The sequence below is a fragment of the Panthera leo genome, chromosome A3 (genome assembly GCF_018350215.1).
Source record: "Panthera leo isolate Ple1 chromosome A3, P.leo_Ple1_pat1.1, whole genome shotgun sequence".
NCBI lineage: Eukaryota > Metazoa > Chordata > Mammalia > Carnivora > Felidae > Panthera > Panthera leo.
The window spans coordinates 102965988-102985689 of record NC_056681.1 but is presented as its reverse complement, the minus strand read 5'-3'; the positions used below and the strand labels follow the sequence as shown (position 1 = coordinate 102985689).

At 40.2% G+C, this 19702-nt stretch overlaps 1 protein-coding gene and 1 pseudogene across 5 annotated transcripts in view; one reads left to right on the top strand and one right to left on the bottom strand.

The window, feature by feature from the left end:
• Positions 1-5538: 5538 nt before the first annotated feature.
• Positions 5539-19702, bottom strand: part of ANAPC1 (anaphase promoting complex subunit 1) — a 96256-nt gene continuing 82092 nt past the window's right edge. For all 5 annotated transcript variants that reach the window (XM_042933052.1, XM_042933057.1, XM_042933056.1 and 2 more), the window contains 3 exons: positions 17850-18048; positions 11967-12101; positions 5539-5907 (listed from right to left, as the gene is read on the bottom strand). In XM_042933052.1, coding sequence (XP_042788986.1) covers positions 5792-5907; positions 11967-12101; positions 17850-18048 — 450 coding nt within the window. In that variant the 3' untranslated portion in view covers positions 5539-5791. The remainder of the gene's footprint in view (positions 5908-11966; positions 12102-17849; positions 18049-19702) is intronic.
• LOC122214803 lies at positions 13962-14376 on the top strand (annotated as a pseudogene).

Sequence of the window (19702 nt, the reverse complement as noted above, 5' to 3'; positions counted from 1 at the left end):
TTCACAGATTTTACAGTCCTCTCGATGGGTGGGTAGGTAGGTAGGTAGGCAGGTAGGTAGATAAACAGACACATATATTGATACATAGATATGTATAGCTACTTTAGATAGGAAATCTAATTATTAGTAATTATAATTACCAGAAACCGTCTACCTCTTTACTGTCTTTTTCCCATGGAAATGACTGATTTTGCCACGAAATTTCTGATAACTACAAGGTTCCCAGGAACCTCACAGTCAAGCCATAAGAAGCCAACTCCTTTCAGGAAGTAATATGGTGGCTGTTCAACCCTCTCTACCCCACGAGGGCTTAGCATTTTCTTCTTGCTAAGAAAAGAAGCATTTGCTAAGAAAAGCATTTTCTTCTTTCTTCTTGAGTCCTCTGGAACTATCCAGTCGCAAATAATCACAGTACTTACTGTCTGTGACACCCAGTCCTTGCAGCTCCAGAAGGCCAAGGTAGAAATAGTTGGGCTAAGAGGTGGTTTCTCTCCCAACTCATGCATCTAAGTGACTCAGTCCCAGGAAGTTTGGCGCAAAACTTGGTCAACGCAAATCATCTCAGTTACTCAGCTGAAAGACCATACATTCTTCCGTTAGTCCCCTCAGTGTGTTAGGGAGAAACTCAAGGCCCCTCGGGGGGGGGGGGGGGGGGGGGGGGGGGTCACTGACACTGTGGCCCCAAATGGGTACCGTCCAGATGAGTTGGTGCATGGATCACAGGATTGCCACGAAATCTTGGGGTTTCAGAGCACACCTGAGGGTTTGGTAATGGAAAAGGAAAGTGAACACCACTGGGAGAGAGCCAAGGGGCTGGAAATTCCATGAGCAAAACCAGGGGAGACCAAGTGGTAGTGAGTGGTTTTTATGGGACTCAGGGATGGGGCTGAGTTCACACCTAGGTCACTGTGTCCCACATAGCAGCACAGGGTTTGCTCAGGAACTAAGAAGAAAAGGTGTTGATAAAGGGAAGCAGACAGATGGTTTGGGGAGCAGAGGACTGAGAAGCCCCTGCAAAACCCCAGAAACTCAGGGGTGGGGGCCCCTGTCACAGCTGGGAGTGGCTTCCTACAGCCAGATGTGCACCATCTGCCCTCATGTCTGCCTGTGACAAGTGCAGAAGACTAAGGGCTTTGCCGCCTCTTCCTCCTCCAGGCTTCACGTGGGCATCCTGGCTCCTCACGGTGGCACCCGCTTACCTGGCCCCACGTGGAAACAGCTGGAGGCTGAGCAAAGAGGAGGTGGTGAGATGCTGAACTGACATCAGTCCACACAGAGGGCACAGTGAGATGATCCACAAATTGGAGCAGAGAGGGAGTTTGGAGCAAGATGACACAAGACAGCACCCATGCCCCCCTGCCCTCTGGGGATCTGCAGAAATTTCAAGTGGGGGTTGGTGCTCATCTCCTCTAGATCTCACCGCACAGGGAGTCTGCAGATAGAGAGGCTAATTACAATGGGTTTGCTAATGATTCTTCCATTGTTGAAGAGTTGTGGACACTTACCCACATTTCCAGTTGATGAGACTATCTTCTTGGTCTCTGGAATGGCACACAGTGAACAAAATATTCTTGCTTAAATGAAAAATAGGGACAAATGTGAACGCAAGACAAATGAAAAACCACGAGTAACCCTAACTAGATTCCAAAAGCCTATGATGTCTCTCCCCAGTGATGGGATTCCCCAGATCATGATCTAGCACGTCTAGGTTCTGGAAGCCCATGGACGACAGCCCCACAACGCAGCATACCTGAATGTAAGACTAGAGATGGATCCATCAACTACAGAGACAAGGCAACAGACTTCACACCTCAGTATTGGAGTAAACACAGGAGGAAATTATGAACGTGCAGTTATTTATAGGCATTCACTGATTTTACTGAACTGAATATAAATTGTTTCTAAATTTCCCATTTCATATTATAATGTGCCACAGAATAGGAAGAAATATTTTCAGCTGAAAGAGAAATTTCAAATTTAAATGGTTGTTATATGAGCAAGAAAGCAACACGTAGACTAACTCAATCTAATTCCAAGAAATTACAAAGGCCTCTGTTCTTTGAAAGATGCAGAGAGAAAAGAAGGGTCCACAAACTGCCTGGTGCAATGTCCTTCTAACTCATGTTTAGTCTGCCTCTTTCTCAGCATGTACTAGGCTATGAAAAAAGGCAGTAATGAACCAGGTTCAGGGGTTAGAAGCAGTGTGATCTGAAAGCCCAGGCTTGTTAGGGTTGTGATAGGGAGCAGTGCAGCCTTGGGCCAGCCACCTCCCTCCCTGAGCCTCAGGGGTCTCAGCTCTAGAAAGAGGGGCAGGACCAGAGGCCACCCGAGAGATCTTCCAATGTTGACATTTTATGTAACTGCCTATAGATTGAAGGTCCTGCCCTCTGAACAACCCCTACTCCCCATCCCAGCAGCCCTTTCATTCAAGGACATAAGATGGAGCAAAGCAAGAAGATGGCGAACAGGCAAGTCCGACCTTACCCACAGGCAAGAATTAACAATACGGTTTTAGGGGCTTTTCTTTCACTTTAGCAAAAAAGACTTTCCCACAGCTTGTGACTAATGAGAAGCGAGCAATGTATTTCTGAGTGGGGGAAACCTGGCTGGCCCTTGGAAGCAGGAAAAGACAGTCACCTGGGAAGTTCTGTAAACCACATGGGTATCTGCAGGGTGCTGCTAAGTGCTAACAGAGGCCTCTAGCCTGGGTAAACCCTTTTAGTAGCCGCCCCTCCAACTTCCCCTCTGCTTCCTTTCACTGCTGGTTGAAAATTGCAGATAGCTCGGGATACAGAGGTGACCTAATCCTGTCCTGTCCTCCATAGCTCATTTGGAGAGAGCTTCAATACAGCTAATTTTCTATAAAATATGCTATGAAGACGGAGGAACCCAGAAGACAAGCTTCCAGCCCTGTATGCAGGAGGCAACAAAGTCTTCTGCACTGGATCTCAAGTTGACCCATGGCCTTCCAACTTCACCCAGCTCCCAGCATCCTCTCCTGACGTTGGGCTTCTCCTGTCCCTCAGATTGAGCTTTAACATGGCTTTCATCAGAATCAACACGTCCATTCCTCTGACAATTCCTGCCTTGGCTCCAGACACTCTGGCTTCTATTCAGAATCCCAGCTTCCAAGCTCTGGCCTATCTGCCCAGCAGACACACTGGCCTCCCACCAAGTGGGTCTGTACGCTGATTATCAAGCTGAGAGATGAGGCCAGCTTCTTCTGGCTTCCTCTGGGATGTCAGAAGATCCTGTGAGCCAGGATCCCTGTAAGCTATGAAGTCAGCTGGTTTCTGGACAAAGGGTGAGAAAGTGGCCTTACTCCAGTTAAGATTAGGCTGAACCCAATGGACGCTCCTGCTAGGGCCTGGCATCCATGCCTCAGAGCTGCCCACAAGTTCGTGCCTTCACTTCTTCACAAGACACTCAAGGGAGAAGCACAGATGTCAGCACCCATCAGGGAGATGATAATCGGTGTGTGTGCATGTGTGCGTGCACGCATGTCCGTAACTACTGTTTCTTTAATTATGTCTAATTATGGAAGCATTTATATTTGTGTGAATAGAAAAAAATGAATGTGGGGAATTATGAGTAAGTTAGGAACCATACCGTGACAGATATTAAGTAACTAGTACTCACCAGCATCTGGTTCTCGTCCCCTTCATGGACATCCAGAAGAGCAGTCACACGAGGCAGATGGATTGGACTACTTCCTACCAACAAGCCGTAATTGGAATTGACATGTGCCATTCCTGGGCCAAAACCCTTAGGAGCCCAATGCATTTCTCCAGCTCTTCCCTTGACTTAAGTCGGAGGAGGCTGAAATATTCTGGATGGTGAGAGCTACTCTCCACATTTTTCGAGAACCCATATATACATAGAATTCATTTCTTAGATGATCCTAGCATGCCTGCTCAAGAGAAGACTGCCAAGAATACGCTCTCTGCTCCCTCCCACCTATTAGTCCCGAACTATCAAGACAATGCTGTTCCCAGGCGATCTACAATCTTTGATTCTGCTCTTTCTCTGAGAAAGCCCGGTTTTTGTTTTTGTTGACAACATTCTAATGTCTGTTCCCCTCATATAGGAGAATCCATAGTGTGCAAATAAATGTCTCTCAAGTAATTCTTCAATCAGAGAAAAGCATACAAATTATAAACAATTGAGAATAAAGGTGGCAACAGTCGCTCAGATACTGAGTTCTTTAAATGTTGATTCAAATGGAATTTCTGTAATCTACCATTTTAATTTTTTTGTCTTTTATCTTTAATTATAAGAAAAACCAGCTAAGGCTGGCTCACTTGGTGGAGCGTGTGACTCTTGATCTAGGGGTCTGTGGGATATGCTCCCCACATGGAGCATAGAGGTTGCTTAAAAAAATAAAATCTTTAAGAAAAGAAAAAAGAAAAACTAGCTAAATGTGAAGGGGAAGCACATTCCGCCCTCCTAGTCAGTCACATCTCGTCTATATTGTACATGCAGGAGCAAGTCCTTGGGCAAGTGTTGCAGATGAAATATTGAGAGTCTATAGAGGGAATTAGTCTGCTTCTAGATACGTGCCTTGTAAATGCAGAAGCAAATGCCACATGGGTTTTTGCCAAAATCTCAATGAAAACATTTCTATTTACTTTAATCTTTACATTTAAAGCTGAAGAGCAAAATTCAGGATGTGGAAATGTGAAATCACTGAATGGATCTTGCCAGTGTGGTCCCAATGGCCATTCAGGAAGCAGAAGGCACATGTCAGAATCCAGACAGCAGGGAGTTTTCTTCTTCCTGTATTGGAAACCTGAAGCTGGAGGCAGCTTTATGTGAATATCTTTCATCATTACTTAGTCCAGCAACTCTTGATACAGATGTACATTCTCCAAATGCTGGGTGGAAATGGACTTTTATTTCTAAATATAATTTCTGAAGGCCTCTCAATAGTGGAAATTTCATATTTTCTCTATTCCGAGCAGGCTTCGTGTTGGGCAATTCTTCCTTAGGGCAGAAATGTCCTTCTGTACAAGGTGACTGCTCATACTGTGAGGATGCCTGGCACTGTCACACCAAGTACAAACTAATTTTAGACAGGAAAACTGTGACATCTTAGGAGATGCTAAAAACTATTTCCTTGCTGCACAGAGTAAAACTTGATGACAGAGCTTCTTTTAAAACCTTGCATTTTTGAGCACAATCACATCACCTGAATTGCCACAGGTGAAAGACTTGAAAAACTAATAGCCACTCTAGGGGCGCCTGGGTGGCTCAGTCGGTTAAGCGTCCGACTTCAGCTCAGGTCATGATCTCACAGTCTGTCGGTTTGAGCCCCATGTCGGACTCTGTGCTGACAGCTCAGAGCCTGGAGCCTGCTTCAGATTCCTTGTCTCCCTCTCTCTCTGCCCCTCCCCTGCTCATGCTTGGTCTCTGTCTCAAAAATAAATAAAAACATTAAAAATTTTTTTGAAAAAAAAAAAAAAAACTAAACTAATAGCCATTCCAGCCCCAACTGCTCTTTTATTCTCTGAAACCCCAAACTAAAGTAAGCATCAAGAGTTAGGAAAACCAAAAAACTTTATTTACAAAAGTAAACTTTAACTCACTTTTATATATCATATAATGTTAATGCCAACAGCAACAGAGCCTCTGGAACACTGAAAACACTTGGATTTTAAAATACACTGAGGTTTGTGCAGCTCAATTCCCCCTAGTTATATTATAAAACTTATAAACATTTCATCAACTACGTTGTTTGGTCGTGTTTCTGTGCAGAAGTCACGTTTCAGGGTAGGTTTACCACCAGACACAATCACATAACCATTGGCTGTGGATTTCCAAGAAGCAAAGGAGCCAATCTTAGCAAAGCTCGCACTGGCATTTTCAGATGTTGAAACTTGAAGAGGAGTTCAGCAAAGCTTGTGCTCCCTAAAGAAATGGAAATGGGGGGAAAGTCACATCTCTAAATAAATTCAGCTGTACACCCTTTTGAAGAAGCTTCAGACACAATCACATTTAAAGCTGACATTCTTCCCTTTGAAAATAATTCCCTAAAGACACTATTTAAGTTCTGAATTTCCCATATCAAAATATAATTTGATGTAAGTTTGAATTTATCCATCCTGTACTTCAGAAAGTGACCTGTAGCTACATCTGAAACTATTACTATTATTTAATTATATATCACTTAAATATAATTAATAAATGTGCTTATCTACTTTCAACTACCATAATCAATGTCTTCAATACATACCTGAAAAAAGAACACAGGCTTAAAAGGAGTCACAGAGAAGTTTAATTTAATGCCTCAACCTCCAAGAAGCAATGGTTCTCAACCTTGGCCCCACAGAGATTCCAACATCATTCAGAAGTGGTACAGCCTGGACACCTGGAGGTTTGAAAGCTGCCCAGGTGATTCTGATGCACAGCCAAGGTTAAGAACCACTGTTCTAAAGGAATTAGGAAGTGTATTACCTTAAAATCCTATTAAGCATCCTCTTCCTTTCTGCCTCTACCCCACCAAATGCAACTGTCCAGTACTCTTCTTCTAGCCCCACAACATACATATATATGATCCCTATGCTTCTAGGCCACAGCAAGCATCCTAGAAGACATGCAGACAGCAGAGGGAACAGGATCACAAGATCTCATGAAGATGGACAGAGAAAAGTCTCATGATACGATCAAGAGGCATTCTGATTAAAGGCATGACTAACACAAGAAAGAGTTCTGCTACACAGGATATGAGAAAGGCAACTACTTCTCCTAAGTATTTCCTTTTATTGATTGGCCTCTGCAATCAGCTGAATTAAATGTGTTTAATAAACCTCAACAGTAATTAAGACAAATTTCCTATTTAATTGTTACTCTGTGGTGCTCCCCAGACCTTGCTAAAACCCATGCACAGAGAATAAAAACATACAGGAAGATATGAAACAACCCCAAAATACTGATACACTATGGAATCGAACAGACCTTTTACATTTAATGTGATACTGAAATGGTTAGGTTTAAACATATCATCTTGCTATTTGTTTTCTATTTACTCCATCTGCTCTCTGTTCCCCATCGTCCTCTTCTGGATGGAGTATTTTCTATGTTTTTTTTATGATTCCATTATAGCTCCTTTGTTGCAGTAAGTTCTGACTCTGTTTTCTTACTTCAGTAATTGCTTTGTGACTTAACAGCATACACCTTTAAATTATCAAAGATTACCTTCAAGTGAGATTATACCACTTCACCCATCAGCATATGGGTCTTCCAACAGTACGTCCATTTCTCCCTTCCCAGCCTTTGAGCTACTGTTGTCATATTTTTCATGCTTTATAAACCCCATAGTACATTGTTTTTATTTTTATTCTGTTGTCTTTAAAAAAGTTTTTTTAAAAGAAATAAATCTTGCCTATTTACCCAGGTGGTTACCATTTCCAAAGTTCTGCATTCCTTTGTGTAGACCCCTATTTCCATCTGATATTATTTTCCCTCAGCCCAAAGGACTTACTAGACAACATGTCCAGTAGCGTGGGTCTGCTGGATTCTTTCAGCCTTTGTATGTCTGAAAAAGGCTTTATTTCATGGTCATTTTTTTTGAAAGATATTTTTGCTGGGTATAAAATTCTAACAAGACTTTTTTTTTTCCCTTGAGTCCTTTACTCCACTAAGTTATCACTTACACTGCTTCCTACAAGAAATACACAGTCACTCTTATTTTTATCTGTGTGTAACATGTCTTTTTCCTCTAGCTGTTGTTAAGGCTTTTTATCACCAGTCTTGGGCAATCTGGTTACAATGTGCTTTAGTGTAATTTTATTCATATTTCTCATGCTTGGGATTCACTGAATTTCTTGAATCTGTGGATTTACAGGTTTCACCAAATTTGGAAAATTTCCAGCCATTATTTCTTCAAATATTTTTTCTGTCACCCCACCCCCTCAATTTCTCCCTTCTTCAGGGACTTCAATCACATGTAAATTAGGTGTTTTAAGTTCCACAGCTTACTTCATATTTAATGCTCTGTTCCTTTGTTTTCCTTTTTTTCTTCTTTTACTTTTACATTTAATTTGGGACAGTTTCTAGTGCTATGTCTTCAGGCTTGCTAATTTATTATTATGGAATGTCTGATCTGCCCATTAAACCCATTCAATGTACTCTTCATCTCAAAAAGTTCAGTTACAGTCTTTTATATCTTCTATGTCTCTCAAGGTTCTGAAATACAGAATAGACTTATAAGAATGGTTCTAATGTCCTTGTTTGCCAATTAGAACATCTGTGTCAATTCCAGGTCAGTTGTAATTGACTTTTCATCTGATTATAGGTTCTATTTTCCTGTTTCTTTGTGTATCAGATATTGTGAACTTACCTTGTTGGGTACTGGATATTTTTGTATTTCTATATTCTTGAGCTTTGCTTTAGAATTACATTTCTTGAAAAACAGTTTGATGCTTTTGTGTCACGCTTTTAAGATTTGTTAGGTGGGACCAGAATACAATCAGGTCTATTTAGTCTAGGGCTTCCCATTAGTAGAGCAAAACCCTTCTGAGAATCTATTGCCCCTTAAATTATGAAGTTGTGAGAACAGGCACTGTTCCTGAACCTGTGTAAACAACTGGTAATCCATGTAGACAATTCTCCCTCCAGTCTCAAATAATTTCTTCACATGCATGTGCTGACAAGTACTCTTCTGATAGTTGAGGGCGACCCTCTGCAGGTATCTGGCACTCTCTCTTTGGCATTCCATCTGGTAAACTCTAGCTCCTTGGGTCTTCCTGTACTCTTGGATCTGTCACCTCAAATCAAGAAGTCTTCTAGGCTCGGGGCACCTGGGTGGCTCAGTTGGTTAAGGGTGCAACTCTTGGTGTCAGCCCAGGTCATGATCTCATGATTTGTGAAATCAAACCGTGTTGGGACACTGCACTGACAGCATGAAGACTGCTTGCGATTCTCTCTCTCTCTCTCTCTCTCTCTCTCTCTCTCTCTCTCTGCCCCTCCCCTACTTGCTTGCTCTCTCTCCCTCTCTCAAAATAAACACTAAAAAAATTTTTTTTAAAAAGAAGGCTTCTAGGCTCCACCTGGGTTCTTGCTCCCTCCCCACAGTCTGAGACCTCTCAAGGCTGTAAGCTGGGACAATCATAGGGCTTATTTCATTGTTTCTCATCTCGCAGGGATCACTGTTCTTCATTGCCTCATGTACAATGTACCAAAAGCCATTGCTTCATATGCATTGTCCAGGTTTTTGGTTCTAGACAGGAGAGTAAATCAGATTCCTGTTATCCCATCCTGGCTGGGAATGAAAGTCTATGCTTTAAATTTTTTTCCTATTTTTAGTATTTTGACTATTCTGTGACTAGGTGTGGTCTTCTTCATATTTATCCTGCCACTGTAAGTTGATGTCCATTACCCATTTTTCAGAACCCTTTGCCTTAGTCTCTGCAAACACTGCATCTCTCTCATCTTCTCTTTCCATTTATTCTGGGGTCCCAACTACATGCATATTTGACTTTTTCACCATGTTCCACATGTCTCATACACTTTTCTGTATTTTCAATCCATTTTCTCTGTGTACTTTAATCTGCTTACTTTTTTAAAAATGTATTTACTTAATAAGAGGGAGAGAGAAGGAACAGGGAGGGGCACAGAAAGAAGAAGAGAGAGAATCCCAAGCAGGCTCTGCACTGGCAGCACAGAGCCTGATGCAGGACTTGAACCCACAAACCATGAGATCATGACCTGAGCCAAAACCTAGAGTCAGAGGCTTAACCGACTGAGCCACCCGGGTGCCCCTAATCTGTTTACTTTCTACACACCTGCCTTCCGGTTCACTTATCTGCTGTGTCTGATACACTACTTAATCAATCCACTGAATTCTTAATTTGTTATACTTTTCAGTTCCAGAATTTCCATTTAACTCTCTTATTGATTCCAGATTTCTGGTGAAGTTCTCTATCTTTTCATTTATTTTCTTGGAAATAATATCATAGTTAAATTTTAAGTCCAAGTCTAATAACTACAATAATCTAGATCATATATGAGTCAGTTTCCCTTACCTTTTTTGTTATATCTTGTAATTTTTAATTCAACACTAGATACTGTGTATTAAAAATTTAAAGGTTCAAGACATATTTTGTTCTTCCTAAGATTAAGGTGATGCTTTCTTCCATAAGGCAGGTAGAATGCAAAGAGATCTCCATTCTGTTTGAGGCTAACATCAGATCTTGTCTGTTTCAGTTTTCATCTTTATTCCTAGGGCTTGGCTCTGCTGCTGTTTCATCAGAATGGCTGGGATGCTTATGGAGCCACTTCACCTTGGCAGCCCAGGAGCTCTACCCTTTGTCTCCTTGGCACTACGCTGTTGCTGAAATCTCTGTTCACATTTTTAGCCTCCTGGCTTCTTCTAGATTTCTTAAAAGTCTTACCCTGTGCATGTGCAGGTTAAGATTTGGTTAAGTGTCTCAAGAGAAGAGTGTGTCCAGTTTTTGAATTATTGTTCCTATTGTTCCCTCCTACCTGGAATTTAGCTCCTCAAGTTCTAGGTTCTCATGCAATTGTTAACCCAACCTCTGTCCCCTGCCCAGCAGCACCACTGCCTTTTGCTGGGACTCTACTTGTTGTACCATGAAGTGGCAAATGCCTTTCAGAGAAAGCCAGAGTAAATATGGGGTTTCTTCATTATGCTTCCCTTCTCTCGCGTACTGCGGACCCTCAATCAAGTCTGGCCAGAATGGCTGCTACTAGTTCTTTTAAATAGCTATTTTAGGGGCACCTGGGTGGCTCAGTCGGTTAAGGATCAGGCCACAATCTCACAGTTCATGAGTTTGAGCCCTGCATCGGGTTCGTGCTGACAGCTCAGAGTCTGGAGCCTGCTTCAGATTCTGTGTCTCCTCTCTCTCTGCCCCTCCGCTGCTCACACTTTGTCTCTCTCTCTCTCTCAAAAATAAATAAACTTCAAAAAAAAAATGTTTTTAATAAACAGCTATTTTATATAGTCTGTCAAAGTTTTATATTTGTTTTTGTGGGAAAATCAATCCAATATAAGCAATTCCCTCATGGCTTTAACTAATAGTCTCCAGATAGTACATTTCTATCTGAGGTTTTCAAAAACAGCAGTAAGCTAGTTATGTTATTAAATTTTAAATGATTAAATGGAGCACTCTTTGCTCTTCTTAAAAACAATTTTTGGGGTGCCTGGGTGGCTCAGTAGGTTAAGTGTCTAACTTCGGCTCAGGTCATGATCTCACAGTTGGTGAGTTCAGACCCCCCATCAGGCCCTGTGCTGACAGCTCAGAGCCTGAAGCCTACTTTGGATTCTGTGTCTCCCTCTCCCTCTCTGCCTCTCCCCTCCTCACACTTTGTCTCTCCCTTTCTCTCTCTCTTTCAAAAATAATAAATAAAACATTAAAAAAATGTTAACAATTTTGAATCCTCAATAAGCAAAATTTGAAAGTGATATAAATAAAGGTGCTTAGAATTAATTATATTTTATAATTCAGATTACTGGGCAAACTCTGTATCTGATTACATATTCTGAAAAATACAGGGAGATGCCAATATTTTAAAACTCTGTATTATAAAAACGTTCAAATTCATACAAAATCAGGTACCTGGTCATTTTAAAGCTTTATAATATTAGAAATTAAGATTATGTGATTAAAAAGAAACATCCAAACTAAAAACCCAACATATAAAGAAAAAGAAAAATAACTTTAATAAAAATTAAGAGAGAAAAATAATATATCCTTTTGATTCATTAGTATATAATGGTGTTTGGGGCTCTCTGAAGAAGAATCCATCCTTCTCTAAATAGAAATAAAAGTTTATGCATGTGTAAAGTTCAGATGGTGTTTTTAGAAAAAGTTCTCAACACCTAAACATGAATGAAGACCAAAGCCTAACCAGAGAAAATAACTCATTAGAAATGCCTCCTACCAAGAAACTTAAAAACTAAGTGAGTCAATAATACAGGTACTGAAGGGATTTAGGTCTGCAATTACCTTCTAGTCCTACAGACGGCAGGTGCCATGGCGCTGGTACCGAGTGGTAGACGAGGAAACAGGCCAGCATGCTCAGCTGAGATTCCTCAAAGGGCTGCCCACTGAGGTAGGCGTGCACACACACATCACCCCCAGCTGTGAGAGAAACACAAATGGAACTGAAGCAACTGATGACAGAACTGAGAGGCAGGAGGAGTGCCTTCCTTCTATTATTTTGTCATCCAGAACTCATTAAGCACTTACCATACACTATGCTGGGCATTAAGGCTACAGTGGGAAAGCAGATAGAGTGCATGCCAGCACGGAGTCTGGAGGGTTGTAAGGGACAGTGACGTTTACACAATGATACAAACAAATGTGTAATGAGAAATTGGGATGAGTGCTATAAAGATGTAGTGGTCACTGAAGTTGTCTCTCCAAACATCCATTTTACAACCTTTCCCTCCAGGATACAACATTTGAGGGGACTGACTTCAGCTCCAGAACCGGATCCTGATTAGTACTGGTCAGACTTTCTCAAACTCTAAGATGCAGCAGAATCACGTGGAGGGCTGTTTAAAACACAGATAAGTGGGCCTCATCCCCAAAGTTTCTTGGATGGGGTCAGAAAAACCACATTTCTAAGAAGTTGTCAGGAGACGCTGCTGCTGCTCCAGAGACCACGCTTTGAGAACCACTGGCCTAGGTCAACCAAGGCAATCCTACTCTCAACACGGTGATTGGCTCAGGGACCAACAGACCTAGGCTTTCCAGCAAGACACATTCTTTTTCACAGTGACTGACTGAGGAATGTGCACGAGTTCCAATTCAAGCTGGAGACATGAGGAGATGCTTGACAACATTCTGCTAGAGGCTTTTGGGAAAGTAATTTCCTCATTGTTACAAGTAATTTCCTCATTGTTACAGCAAAGCTCCTAGAAGAACGCTATTCTTCCTCTGTGCAAAATGCTGACCTTGAGGCAAGGAGCAGCCATTTTATTACTCTAAGAAAAAGCACTCTGAGGATAAAGCCAAGGCACAGAGTGTAAATAATGGAACCTCAGAGAAATGGGGCTTAAGCACTAGCATTAGATGACCCTTAGCCCACCTTACCTGTAGACTTCCAATAATGTAAGCTTATGTGTGTCCTTATTGTTTAAGCCAGGTTGAGTTAGGCCCTCTGTTACTTGTAGACAAAGACATTTTGATATATAAAGAAAAGTCGAGGAGGAAGGGGGAGGGGAAGGGAGGAAGGAATAGGGTGTAGGAGGGAGGGAGGGAGGGAGGGAGGGAGAGAGAAAAAGAGAGAGAGAGAGAGAGAGAGAGAGAGAGATAAAGATGGCAGGAAGCTGCCTGAAGTAGTGTGATCTTAGAAGGCCTATGAGAAAGGGGCACTTATATTGAGGCTATAAGAATAAATATAAATTGAGTAGGCACAGAATAAAAGAAAAAGCAGCATATTTAACAGACCTATGCAAGATGGGAGAAAAGAAATTACAACTGCCACCAAAAAAAAAAAAAAATCATAAGAGACTACTATGAACAATGACATGCCGACAAATTAGACAACCTAGAAGAAATGGATAAAGGGTAAAGTCATAGAAACATAGGTCTTCTAAGACTGAAACAGGAAGAAACAGAAAATCGGAATAGACTGATTACTAGTAAGGAGTATGAACAGGTAATCTAAAACCCCCCAACAAGCAAAAGTCCAGGACCAGATGGCTTCCCTGGTGAATTCTACCAAACATTCAAACAAAATTCAACACATATCGTTCTCAAACTCTTCCAAAAAACTGGAGAAGGGAATGCTTCCAAACTCATTTTACAAGGCCAGAATTAAACTAACACCAAAACCAGACAAGGACACCACAAAAAAAGAAATTTACAGACCAATTATTCCTGATGAATATAGATGCAAAAATCCTCAACAAAATATTAGCCAACTGAAGTCAACAATACATTAAAAGGGTTCCCACCACACCTATGGCCAAGGTTTCAACAGACCTCACCAAAATGCCATCTCAAATGGAACATGCCATGGAAACCATGATGTTCAGGTTTCACAGGTTTGCTGGGGACAAAGGCAAAGGAGGACCTGAAAGTACTCATGGAAAAGGAGTTCTGTGGATTTTTAGAAAATCAGAAAGACCCTATGGCCGTAGACAAAATAATGAAGGATGTGGACCAGTGGTGAGATGGCAAAGTAGGCTTCCAGGGCTTCTTTTCACTGACTGCTGGGCTCACCATTGCATGCAGTGAATATTTTGTGGTATACATGAAGCAGAAATGAAAGAAGCAGGCAGCACTGAGCAGCCTGATGAGAGTTCTCCTAAAGGATCTCTTAAGGAATCTGTCCCACAGCTTCCCCCTGTATAAAGGATTCCATGACCAGATCAGGACCCTCGGAAACTATACAAATAAAATCTAACCCCTATTTGACAAGCAGAGAAAGAAGTCAGTGAAAGCTAGATAAGCTTTTGATTTTTATATTTTTTGCATCCTTTTACCCTCAATAAACAAATTCTTTTTTTAGTTCCTCAAAAACACCACCACCACCAAAAACAAAATACAATACTTTTAGAAGGATCATATATACCACAATCAAGTGGGATTTATTCCAGGAATGCAAGGATGTCCAACATCTACAAATTAGAGTGATATACCACACTGACAAAATAAAGGATAAAAATCACGTGACCTCAATACAAAAAAAAGCATTTAACAAAATTCAGCATCCATTTATGATAAAAACACTAAACAAAGTGGATATAAAAGAAATGTACCCTCAACTTAATAAAGGCCACATATGACAAAACCATAGTTAACATCATATTCAACACAGAGAAAGTAACAGTTTTTCACTTAAAACAAGGAACAAGGCAAGGATGCCCACTCTTGCCACTTGTATTCAACACAGTAGTGGAAGTCCTAGCCATAGCAATTAAGCAAGAAGAAGAAATAAAAGGCATCCAAACTGGAAAGGAAGATTTCAAACTATACTACAAAACTATAGTAATCAAATATAGTTGGTATTAGATACATAAAAGCACATAGATCAACAGAACAGAGAGCCCAAAAATAAACACACACATATAAGGTTAATTAATTTACAACAAGGAGTCAAGAATATACAATGAGGAAAGGACAGTCTCTTCAATAAATGGTGATGGGGAAAATGGATAGCCACATGCAAAAGAATAAAAATGTACCATCTTACACTATAAACAAAAACTAACTCAAAATGGATTAAAAACCTGAATGTGAGGCCTGAAACTATAAAACTCCTAGAAGAAAACATGGTTAGTAAGATCCTTGACATCAGTCTTTGGTGTTGAATTTTTGGAAATGACTCCAAAAACAAAGGCAACAAAAGCAAAAATAAACAAGTGGGACTACCTCAAACTAAAAAACTTCTGCACAGCAAAGGCAACCATCAACAAAATGAAAAGGCAACTTACTAAATGGGAAAAAATATCTGCAAATCATATATCCAATAAGGGGCTAATACCCAAAATACACGAAAAAACTCAAAAAACTTAACAGCAAAAAAAAAAAAAAAAAAAGAAAAGAAAAAAAATCGAATTAATGTGCAGGGGACATAAATAGACATTTTTTCCCAAGAACAATACAGATGGCTAACACACTCATGAAAGATGTTCAACCTCACTGTCAGAGATATGCAAATCAAAACCACAATGAGGTATCACCCCCCACCTGTTGGAATAGCTATTATCAAAAAGGCAGGAAATAATAAGTGTTGGAGAGAACGTGGAAAAAAGGAAACTCTCTTGTACTGTTGGTGGGAATGCAAACTGGCACAGCCACTATGGAAAACAGTATGGAGGTTCCTCAAAACATTAAAAATAGATCATATGATCCAGCAATCCCACTGCTGGGTATTTATCCAGAGAAAACAAGAACACTAAATCAAAAAGATATTCAGTTTGTTGCAGCATTATTTACCATAGCCAAGATATGGAAACAACCTAAGAGTCCATCAACAGATGAATGGGTACAGATGTGGTATATATACACAATAGAATACTACTCCACCATTCAAAAAAATGCAATCTTGCCATTTGCAACAACATGGATGGACTATGATGGTATTACACTAAGTGAAATAAGTCGGTCAAAGAAGGACAAATGCATATGATTTCATGTATATGTGGAACCTAAAAAACAAAACAAAACTCATATATAAAGAGAACAGAGTGGTGGTTATCACAGGGGAAGGGGGTTGGGAGGTGGGTAAAAAGGATGAAGGGGGTCAACTAGTATGGTGATGGATGATAACTAGACTTACTATGGTGGTCACTTTGCTGTATATACATATATCAGATTATTATGCTGTACACCTGAAATTAATATAATGCATTCTATTGAAACCAATACAAAATTGGAATCAATTTTACCTCAATTTATAAAGTGATGGTTCTTCACTAAAAAATAAATGTACATTTTTGGCAATCATAGTGGCAAGTCAAATTTGGTAGAGAACAGTGTTGTAAACCACCAAATGCCCTAAAAGAGCAATAAGAAAAAAGCAATTCAGGGCACTATTATAGAAAGTGCTCTAGTCACTGCCAAAGTTTCATTACTGATACAAAATGTGCAAATCAGACAATCTGAAAAGGATTAAAGACATACTTCTTATCAAGAGCAAAGGTCTGCTATATATGATCAAATGCTGAACTGAATACAAAATATCAAAACCTATGTAATAATCTGTATTTTCCCCAAAAATGAGAACAAAAATGAGATTTTTAAAAAGTTTAAAACTACATGACCTTTTGAATTCAGAGAGAAAACGATAGAACAATGTAGGTATTAAACAAACACTTGGAGTTTGAAACAGTTGTTTTCCATGTATATCCTTCACAATCTGGTTGACAATTTTTTTTTCAGAAATGTATTTTCTAATATTACAGTAGATAATTTTTACTTTAATAATATTCAAGCACGGTTAATATAATAACTGTCAAGATAGTAATCTACTGCTTACCAACAGCTTTAACGCATCAAGAATTGTTACTACTTATGTTACCAGGGTCAGTATTTACCCAAAACTGGTTGCTGTCAGATATATATCAGAAGGTATTTGAATGAACTGAAAAGAGTAAAAAGACGAAGGAGTTGACTTAAAATCAATTTCAGACATATATCACACATCAGACAGATTTCCATAAATCAGAAGGCTCATCACTTGTCTCACATGAGGTATAATTACTTCCACACTATTAGGAGTAACTTTACAATTCCCCTGCAGTCACAAGTCTGTACTTCCAAACCACAGTCACCTGATGTCCCAGGTTCCCACCGACTGACTCACAAAGCTAGTAAAACAAACATTCACTCTAAGCACACATCAAGTTTTCAGTGTAAACAGAGTGGAGACACATGAAAGGGAAGAAAATAGCTACTGGCTTCACAAGTAGGTGGCAGGCTACACCCCTAAGAAATAGCCGATAAAGGTGCTAGAAAGGAAACAAGATCTGATGCTAGAAACGCTAAAACAAGTTCCTAAGTGTCAAGTGGTATTTAAATACCATATATATATACGCGTATATATACACATTTAAAATGCCACATATATATATATACACACACACACACATACACGTGTGTGTGTACAATATATATGTGTGTGTGTATAACAGATATGCACATGCACGCACACGTGTGTGTGTGTATATATAGTTGTATTAAGCAGAGTTAAATATATTTTTAAAGAAGTTGAAGTAAATAATCAGAGTCCAATTCGTTACTGAAAACATTAAATCTATAGCCATTCTAGCTTATACTCAGATTTATCTTATTTACCAACAAAAGAAAATGTCACAACAGAAAAGCCTGAGTCCCAATGTATCTTAAAAGCACAGGGCACGATGCTATTATTACCTTGTAGCCACTGGTCCAGAGTATTATCAATAGTGCATTTGACAACAGGGAGGAACTCAGAGTTCATAAAGAGTCCCCGCTTAGGATGGTTCTGCAGCCGTTCCTGATGGCTCCTGGAGCTGAAAAACTCTAACACCAACTTTATCTGCCAAAGTTCAGATGTCTCAGACATTTCTCTTCTTCCTAGTCTTCTCATAGCCTTGAAGAAACAAAAGGAAAAGCAGTCCACTTCATGAAAGAGTGAAGGGGCCCTAACTGTCTCTTCCTCAGAGTTGTATTATCGATAGAGTATTTTTTAAATACGGCTCATAGGGGCGCCTGGGTGGCTCAGTCGGTTGAGCGTCCGACTTCAGCTCAGGTCTCGATCTCACGGTTCGTGAGTTCGAGCCCCGCGTCAGGCTCTGGGCTGATGGCTCAGAGCCTGAAGCCTGCTTCCGATTCTGTGTCTCCCTCTCTCTCTGCCCCTCCCCCATTCATGCTCTGTCCCTCTCTGTCTCAAAAATAAATACACATTAAAAAAAAAATTTTTTTTTTAAATAAATAAATAAATACGGCTCATAGATCAATAAAGGGCAGAGGAGAATCCATTCCATGTTTTGATGCCATCTGCCCCACAGAGGAGCTCTCCACTGGGTACAGATACACATCTACTCTTCAATACTCTCTTCAATACGATCCCCACATAAATAGCTTCCGGTAAAAGCAACAGTGGCAAATGAGCTCATTCTTGCCTCAATGGCTCTGAAAAATGAAAACCCACCAGGTCTCCTGCCAGTCAGTCACTTCTGGGAAACCCAAGTGGGGCACAACGATTTGGCTGGGATCAGGCCAGGGATCCCAGGGCTCAGAAGGCAAACACAATACTACTGATAATACTGCTCTTGGGGCCCATCTGCAAAGTCACCATGGCTACAACCAGCAGGAATGTTCTTCTGCAGACACCTGCCCACAACTGTGAAGGGATAATGGTTCAGAGCATAAAAAGGGAATACTTCCAGCTAACAAATGAAAAACACAACTCATTACTTGGCTGCTATATAGAGAGGTGTTGTGAGAAAGCAGTCTCAGAGTGGATATCATATAATCATACTTTCCAATTAAAAAACGTGGATGGATACCAGACAATAATGCCATTCTGGGCCATCTGGTTATATTAGAAGGTGCCTTTTAAGTAAGAATGCTACTTAACAGAATGTGATTTGCAGGTTTTTGGGAATTATGCCCTGCCTAAACATCATTTTCCCACTTTTCAAGAGAGATTATTTTGCCATTACAGATTATTTCCTTTGGCTTTAAACAATGAGTCCCAAATACTTATCTGTGAGCTCATCATATCATATTCACTTAAAGAATTGTTTAAAACCACAGACCTGGACCTCATCCCAGAAATTCTGATTCAGTAGATGATACAGAATAGGATTTGAAGATCTGTATTTTTAAGATTCCAAATATAAATTAAAGCCAAGTTAAAAACCTACTGGCTTAGCTTAATTTTGGGTCTGAAAGTCACATGACATAAGTCATATGTACTACTAATAACCAAAACTGAATAAATTGGTCTGATCCTTTAGAGAAGCTATTAAACATTATTTTCTACATTACAACTTTCAGGCTCTTTTAAAACAGCAACAACACAAAAATTTTAAAGTGATTTAGTTTCCTAAATCACTACATACTGATACCATAACCTCTTGCAAGCTTAATCACGCAGACATAATTTCACATTACTGCCATCACTAGGGCACTGTTTATTCATTTACTGCTCATTGGCAAAGCCTATCCCTGAAGAGGCTTTGTCAGGAAGGAGACAAGAGACCACCCAACGATGCTGGGGGAGAAAAGGGAGGGAATGT